The sequence below is a fragment of the Cyprinodon variegatus genome, unplaced genomic scaffold, assembly GCF_000732505.1.
Source record: "Cyprinodon variegatus isolate N-32 unplaced genomic scaffold, C_variegatus-1.0 Scaffold19, whole genome shotgun sequence".
Classification (NCBI taxonomy): domain Eukaryota; kingdom Metazoa; phylum Chordata; class Actinopteri; order Cyprinodontiformes; family Cyprinodontidae; genus Cyprinodon; species Cyprinodon variegatus.
Genome location: NW_015150472.1, coordinates 2098703 through 2106974, shown reverse-complemented (window position 1 = coordinate 2106974; position 8272 = coordinate 2098703). Strand labels below are relative to the sequence as shown.

The following is an 8272-nucleotide window of genomic DNA, read 5'->3' as shown; positions in this document are numbered from 1 at the left end:
ACACAGAAAGCCCTGTAAGTCTTTTTTTCCCCCATTGATTCCCATTCGCCTGCTGTTTGAAATCACACTGACCTCTCTTTCATCATAGTCTCCGCCTTTTTTTACGCCACGCCGACCTTACAACTGCCAGCAAATCCGTCCAATTGAAATTTAGTTTCCCATGTATGGCATATCCCATTGACCAATCAGCGGCCGGAGGAGGCGGAACCTGTGTGGGCCTGGTTTTCACGTTTGGTTGCTGAGGTAAGCTCCCGTTGGAAATTTGACTTTTCTTTCAAAAATATTTTATTCCCTATGGCGGTGTTTAGTTTAATATCGTCACCTGCTGCCGTGTGTTGTTGTATCAGTTGAAATAACGACCATTCGCTGCACAACAGTTTTTAATAGCGTGTTTGGGTCTGATTGAAGCGCTGCAAAGTATCTGAAGCATAGAGAACAACGGTGATTTTTTTAACTGACAACCCTTTTATTGATAATAATCAATGACTTTGCTGTCAGATAAAATGCTCCTCCCGTTGCTTATTAAAATAACATGTTTCTCGCATGTCAAAATCATTGTATGTTTATATTTAATATAAAATCTATCTGTGTCGGTCAGTTTTTAAGCGCTTCTTTTGTTTTCCTGTTGTTTATAATAATGTAGCTAAGTGTCAGTTTTGTTTACAAATGCTCCGCCGTTTGTATCTCTGTAGGAGAAACACGTGAACTGAAACTTAACATCCAGTACAGTCTGTTAGAGTAATTATCAGTTGTTTGCTCAATGTTTCAGAAAGCACTACACCCTGCTGTTTAAGGTGACTGATCAGAGGAGACCACACAACCACACCTCTTCTACAAGCAGACCACTCTGCTTGCTTTGGACCTGGACAACTTTTCTTTTCTTTTTTTTTTGAACGGGATGGATCTTGAAAAAACATAACTTGGATATACACATTTAACGTTTTTTTTGTTTGGATATTTTGCAAGGAGTTACCAAAGTTTCCGAGGGGAGAACATACAGCTTGTTTTCTGACTTTAATATAGCTGAGATGGACCAAGCCAGCGGAGGGGAGGATCCCAATAAGCCCTCCAAAAAGAAATCCAGCGAGGATGAGGGTAAAAACAAAAAGCTGGTAGGTATTATGAGTAGATCTGAATTGTTGCATGAAATGTAAGTGAAAAAACAAAACAAAAACAGTTGCAATAAGTCGATGTTAAAGCATCTGTATAGGTACAGACCACTCAGTTGTTACAGAACATTAGGCTGAAGTTATTGATGTGTTATTATTATTTAATGTATCCCACAACAAAGTGCTTATAAGAGAGTTTAGCAAAACAAGATGCTGTTTCCTGAGTGCTTTAAATTTCATGGCACTAAGTAGATCACCTGATCATCTTATCAATGCTGTTCCTAAAAGTTGGGTTCTGAAGAGCTCTCTTGTTGTGACAGCTGGACCTGTCTGCTCTCCAGGGGGGAATTTACTATTAGGCAATACTAGTTAGTTGCTGAGGGCACCATGTTCCCGGGGCCCCCATAAAACTCTGTTTAGTTGTATAGTTGATACAACTATTCCTTATTTGTGCTCATTAATTATGTTTTTGATAAAAATCCTTTCGCTAAAATGCGATCAGAATGCTTATAATATTAGATGTGTCTCAGCCCCCCTTCAGTGTCCACCAATTTGGATCAGTCTTTTTGCTGCACATGTTGAGAAAGGTCCAAACGGACAGCAGCAAACCATTTGAAAACAAATGAGCAGTGTTGCCAACTTAGAGCTTTTTTCTCTATGTTTAGCGACTTTTCAAACCCCTCTAGTACTTTAATTTAAAAAGAGCGCCTAGCGCCAAATCTAGCTAATTTTTTCTGCTAATAGAGACTTTAAAGACAACATATAAAAGCACCCAACTCTGCTCTCCAGAGCAAGTAGATTCGTAACCTCGCCTCCTGCTCTCTACTATCTTGTCTGCTGTTATTATTCGTGTAGCTGTTATTTCATACAAATGAATAGTGGAGAACAGATAAGCAGACCGTGGCCTTTCTACAGTGAAACGGAGGACTGGGTTATTTACTTTTGCCGTCGCCTTTTTGGAAACACAGGAAAGAGCAATCAGCTAAATGAGCTTAGTGATTGGAAAAAATCTTTCATTTCTTTTCAGACAGCATGAAAAGTCAGCTGAGTAGAAAATATGGAGAGGAAAACAACGAGAGGGACAAAATTTAGAACAAATAATGTATGTCTATTTCATAAAAATGTCTGTATCAGTATAATGGATCTGTTTTATTTGTTGTCTTCTCAATTCAGAGGCCCCCTTGCCTGCTTTTCCTAGGGCCCCAAATTTCTTAAATCCGTCCCTGCTGCTCTCACATGTTCAGATAGACTTTGTTACTGGATGACTTGCTGCACAGCGTGGAGGCGGTTATTGTGGGGCTGTTAATACATTCTTAGTGTATGTGATTGATAAAAGGAAACCTTAGTCAGCATTAGGGCTGCGTGTGTGAGATAACCGGAAACTTCAGTTGGCATTTTGGTTCATGAGTAGCTTCAACATCAGTTTGGCTTAAGGAAGTCATTTAGGTTGAGAGAGAAGTGTGCTTATTAAAAAAAAAAGGTCTGTAATTAGAGACTCAGTGGTTTTTTTAAGTAGTATGTTTCTGGGAATAAAAGTGGCTGTAGTTACTTTTATATCAGTACAATGTAAAGTGAACATCTTCTAATGCAATAACCCATCTCATGTGGTTTAATGTGTTGAACATAAGGTGCAATACAACACACTTGAATAACCACAAACCACAATGTGACATTTTTTTTCTTTCATGTTGTTTGACAGATCAAGAAAATTTAGTGCATACTTGAGAGATGTGAAGGATGTCACACATTTCTAAATGTGTAAAAAATAGTGGAGAAGTCAGCTGTGCATTTGTATTCTGCCTTAGCTGAATCGATTCTCTATAGAATCATGTTTTTCTGTGATTTTTTTTATTAAAATACATTTTTGTGGGGATTTATGGACAGAAAGTTTTCCCTAAACATCGGTTTTTGGTTTCTGTCAATTACTCATAATGGGGTCTTGGACGTTTACTGGATTACTCTAATTCCCTATTCTTAGATGTACGTAGATCTGTGTAATGTGGCTCCAGCTGTATGTTAGGGATGTTGTCCTGCTGGAAGGTGGATCTCTGCCTCATCTTCAATATTAACTATCTAAAGATGTGTTCCCTCTGAAAACCAGGGTTTTTCAAAACCTGGTTAACCCGCTAACAACCTACTTTTGGCTCTTTTCCCATTTGACCGAAAAACGGAGTCTGACCCCTGCTGGCTGGCTGTGTGGCCACTGTTCCCCACCACTGCATGTCTGATGACAGCATCATGCTGGGTGAGCATTTATAATGTCGACAGTGCGACAGAAATCAGTGAAGTAAATAACGGAGAGCTACATAGACGGGAGCCAGAGTGTAGTCGGTAATCTTGCTCATTTATCTGTCCGAATCCCTCTCAATAGTGCTGCACCATGTTTATCCAATGTAAACACGGTTCTTTCAGCTTGTTAGATCAGAAGCGACTGGCGCAGTGTGTTGACGTCCGTATGTTGCGTTCAATGATGTCACATAATTTGGCGGGTCTACCTGGTCTGGTGTTCCCACAGTATACCGATCAGAGCCGAGGTGATTTTAATTCAGGTCGCTTGCTGAGTCATTTGACCCGAGTAGCCACTCGTTAGTGAGCTGTTCCCACTGCCACTTAAAGCCAATCATTCCCGGGTTTATCAGGTTTTTCAGCCAGTGAAAAGGGGTATAATATTTTTCTATATTCAGTGCAATTTATTTCTGTTTATTTCTTTTTATTTACGTTTTGCCATGAGGATGGTGTTTACAGGTCTTTTTAAAAAACTTTTCCACGTCATCTTTGACTTTTCTGCAGCTCTCCTTGGTCTTCTTTAGGCTCTCAAAGATCTAAAATACAAAATCATGCCACACTTTTCAGATTTATATGAAAAAAATATCAAAACCACACATTATTCTCCTTTCCCTTTGAAAATTTGCAATACTTTTTGTTGACGTATTACATAAAACCACAAAAAAATACAGAATAATGCGTGGTATTGTAAAAAGTTCTTAGTTTTGAAAGGCAATAGAAGTTTCTCTTCCTGTCAGGATGATCTAAAACGTTTCATCTCTCACATTCATTTAGAAAGTTTCCCTTATGAGTAGCTGTGTGACTATCTGCTGTTCTCACTGAGACTGTTTATGTGTTTGGTTGGTAGGGAAAATGTGACCGCAGTTGGCGACATCAGTTTTTAGCTGCCAATAACAAACCGGTAGCATGTGCTGCAACTTGTGGCTTTTTTTTTTCTTTCTAGGATTTCCAAATGTTGAGGTTTTAACCTTTTAATTGTGTAACTTTACAAAAAGTACAGTTAGACAGAAGCTTTTTCAGTGCATGATTATATAGATATGCTTATAAGAAGTAAAATAGGTATAAGACACTACGTTTAATTAGTAACAAGGTTATTCATAATTTTACATTATACCACCAGTTAAAGACCCTTGTTAAAGTTTGGAGCTATCTGTTTGTCTTACCATTTAGACTTAGCTTTGAATGCATTAAGCCCTTTCACTTCTGTGTGAAAGTTCTGTTACATCAGTTTCTGGTCTTCTCTTTCTACACGGAATATTTATTAGAGATAACGAAATGAGACTTTTCAAAATATCCGCCCTTTATTTTGCTTGGAGAGGCATATTTGTGCCTCTCAAAGTATCTTATTGTCTGCTGACAGCACTGATGTATAAACTGCACGTCTGTTGGTCCCTATGCACTAAGAGGGCTGAGTTGATCACAGCCGCCTTAGCGCAAAGGGACCGCAGGCTGTGAGACTCCCTACCGTTGTTAACAAGGGCTTACAAAGTAGTGTCTTTGCTAACGTTACCCCAGATCTTTATCCTTAGAGGTTTGCTCTCTCTCACTTCAAAGGAGGGGATGCTTAAGTCTCAACTGGGGATGCAGAGCAGGGCTCTTTCAGAGCTAAACTGGAACCATCCTCAAAAGTTGTCTATCGGAGACAAACATGCTAAATCTAATGATATTTGCTTATGATGCAGTCTCCATTGATTTGCCTGATCCTGCACAGATATGCAGTCTGTGTTATCGTCTATGTGGAGTTCGGCCAAGGCTTGAGCAGGTCAGCGGAGGTCATTTCATTAAATGGTTTGGCCGGTTGTACTGTTGCATTTCTGTAACTTATAACTGCTCATAGCTAAAGTGATTTTTTTAATCTAAATTTTTCTGTGATATTGACATAGGTATTGGAGCAATGCAGTTTTTTTTTCTTTTTTTAGGGGAGCTAATGAAGTATTAGTAAATCATTTAATTGTTTAAAATGGTAAATACACAAAAATGCAAGAAACCAATAAAAAAAAAAAAAAAAAGAAGAATGTCAGCCGTTCATTCAGTTTGTCTTTTTATACTTGTCATACTGTTTGGTTCATTTGTATCTGATTTTATTTTGAAGATCAGAACAGAGTGTTCCTTTACAAGTAAGCCAATTTGTAATCGCTATTGGGAGGTTTGATGAAAAAGCTAAAGTACTAAGTACTACACCTGCTGAAAAACTTTCTGGTTTTTGAAAAATTTCAAGCGTTTTTGAAAATCTCATGGAAAAAGTAAGGATTTAAATCTTCTTAGTACAAACAAAGAAGCATTTTTTATGAGGAAAAGGTCAAATTGAGCTAATTTCCAATAAAGAAATTAAAGTATGTTAGCTCAAATATCATTATTGTCTCTTTATAGAGAAAAATAATTGTAAACATATGACAACACTGCTGTTGGGATAGGGCCCACGCAGCTTGCCAGTGTGGCGTCAGACCCAGCTTTTTGTTTTTTTGCCAGTGGGAAGGGAGCCATGGGCCGATTGTTAGCAGGTCGACCCCTGTTCGAAAAGCCCAGGATGACCTTCCAATTTCAGTGGGAAAGAGGCTTCATAGAGACTTTGTGATCTCAAGATGCTCTTTGGAGGAGTTGCATATGTTAACACTGTAGTACTTTGCATCATTCTTTAGCTTGTTCTACAGGTGGAAGCAGTGGTTGAGTGTGTGCTCACATGTTTCTGTGAGTTGAGGTGAAACTTGGCAGGAAGCGGTACCAAGGCTACATTATAGAGGCATGTCCAAGCTGAGGCAGAAATGACCATATAGAGTTGCTACACAGAATAAACGTGACCTTAAAGGACTTCTGCTGTTCATTGAAGGGATTGGGTTCCCCTCTATTATAACACTGATACTGTATCTTTTTGATTTATATTCATCTGAGTATTTTAGGTGGATTCTTGTTTCGGTTTTGGAAATGAGCCAGCAAGAATGTCATTACTGTAGGTGTGAACTGGCCTGTTGAGCCACTAACTCAATAAAAGTAGTCGGGAAGCTTGTGCAAAATCTTTTAAGCACTTGGTGTGAAAACACTTAGCAGTGTTCATTTGTAACTTAATGTAAAGATGTATGATAACACAACAGCAGCACTGATCACATTATGGAGTATTTGAATTTACAAACATATTGGCTGTTTGTGGTTACTAGTTCTGTCTGAGACCTCTGTGGTTTATCTTGAAATAATCGGTTTGCAGGAGTAAAGTCAAGGCAGTGGAAAGTATGATGATAGGATTTGCCAGACAGGAAATCCCAGACTGGACTGCAGCGGCATGCTCTCCCAAAGCTAGGGTGTTGTTTTCAGAAACGTTAAAGGGAGCCTGCAGTGAATATCTTGCCTCACAAGTTTTTTAATGACTTTGCCATCTAAAATCACTTCTGAAGAGCTTGTGTAAGAGTTGCAGTTTTGGTTTCTAAAAAGCTCTCTCGTGGCCGGGCATGTTCGCTGTTGCCCAATTCAGCTGCAGTCTGAAGTGTAGCTGTATGCAAGAAAAAAAAAATCTCACGGAACTCTGAATTGAGGCAGGAAGTGATTATTCATTCCTGGGAGGAACCCTGATTTGTCCTTCTCTGTTTATCCCCAACTTAAGCTGCCTGTTTTTGCACTATAGTCTGATTGAAGGAATGTAAAACTAATGTGAATGTTTTTTTTTAATGCAACTGATTTTAACGGTTGTATTATCTTAAAAGAAAAGTGAAACAGTAGTTGGATCTGATAAGATAACTTATGACATAACCTAAAGGGATTCCCTACTTAAAACTCCATGCAGATTGAATAAATATTCTTAATGTCTATCATCAGACTCTCATTTCTGCATAAAGCAAAGTCACAGTCGTGGCTTAGCTCTGACAACTAACTGGGTGTTTATTCAACAAGTCGCTGTGCAGGATTACATCATAGGAACACCATTTAAGTTAGGAGGCCCATGTTGCACAGACTCAAAAAAGGAAACTCAAACAACTCTACAGTGTTTTGAGATAAGATAACTATACCTCCAAACCTGCAAATGGTTTGAAGCTTTTTGTTGCATCACTATAATTTCTGTCATAACATGACACTATGCCATGCAGTGGAGCAGGAGCATTATATTGAAAGAGATCTTTAAAAGGAATTCGGTCGTGCTTGTTTGGCATAAAGAGAGAAATATTTCCTGAGTGCATACCAGAGTAAAAGATGACCTCAGAACACAAAGTGAGAGAGGAAACCTCCCACTCTGTCAAAAACAATTGGACTATGTTTTTCAGTGTGTAGGATTATGCATACTTTCAACCTACAACATCAGAGAAACAGACTGGATCTGTGCAGATGGCTTCTAGTTAGATCAGATAAAACACAGTGCCAAGGACTTTTTTGTACAACTTGTAAAATCTAGTTTCAAGTGTCATAGCTACTGTGTCTGCTTTGGCATATGAAGCCACTAACTATACTGGAATTGGTGTTTTTGGATAGGTTTATGTCAGCAAATAAATTTTTCTACAATGCATATTTTCCATGTTATATATACTTTGTTTTTTATTTTGAATAGTTTTAATATGTTTTGTAATTTAGTAATTAAAACAAAAAAATGTTAATCTAATTGTGTTGCATGTCTTTGTGTATCCCAGATAATAGATGTGTTTCTGTCAATGTTTTTTTTTTTTTATTTGGATGTTGAAGTGTTGCAGTAGAAGAGGAAATTCGGAAAATTTGAATCACTTACTAAATTTCAGGAAATTTCTATGTTTTTGTCAAATAAAAATCATAATTACGCTCAACATTAGATCAAATTTCTCTCTATGGTCAGTGGATGGCATGTGCCATTGCTAATACTAACTGACATGATATGGTTATCACTAGTGCTGAAACAAGGAATAAATTATTGAAATTATCGTAAA

At 38.1% G+C, this 8272-nt stretch overlaps 1 protein-coding gene across 5 annotated transcripts in view; it reads left to right on the top strand.

Annotated features, from left to right (window-relative positions):
• Positions 1-200: 200 nt before the first annotated feature.
• Positions 201-8272, top strand: part of diaph2 (diaphanous related formin 2) — a 497594-nt gene continuing 489522 nt past the window's right edge. For 4 of the 5 annotated variants that reach the window (XM_015388892.1, XM_015388885.1, XM_015388900.1 and 1 more), the window contains exons 1-2: positions 201-243; positions 770-1112. In XM_015388892.1, the coding sequence (XP_015244378.1) occupies positions 1029-1112 (84 nt within the window). In that variant the 5' untranslated portion in view covers positions 201-243; positions 770-1028. Of the gene's footprint in view, positions 244-297; positions 442-769; positions 1113-8272 lie in introns of those variants that run through there. The other variant, XM_015388877.1, reaches the window with a different exon arrangement.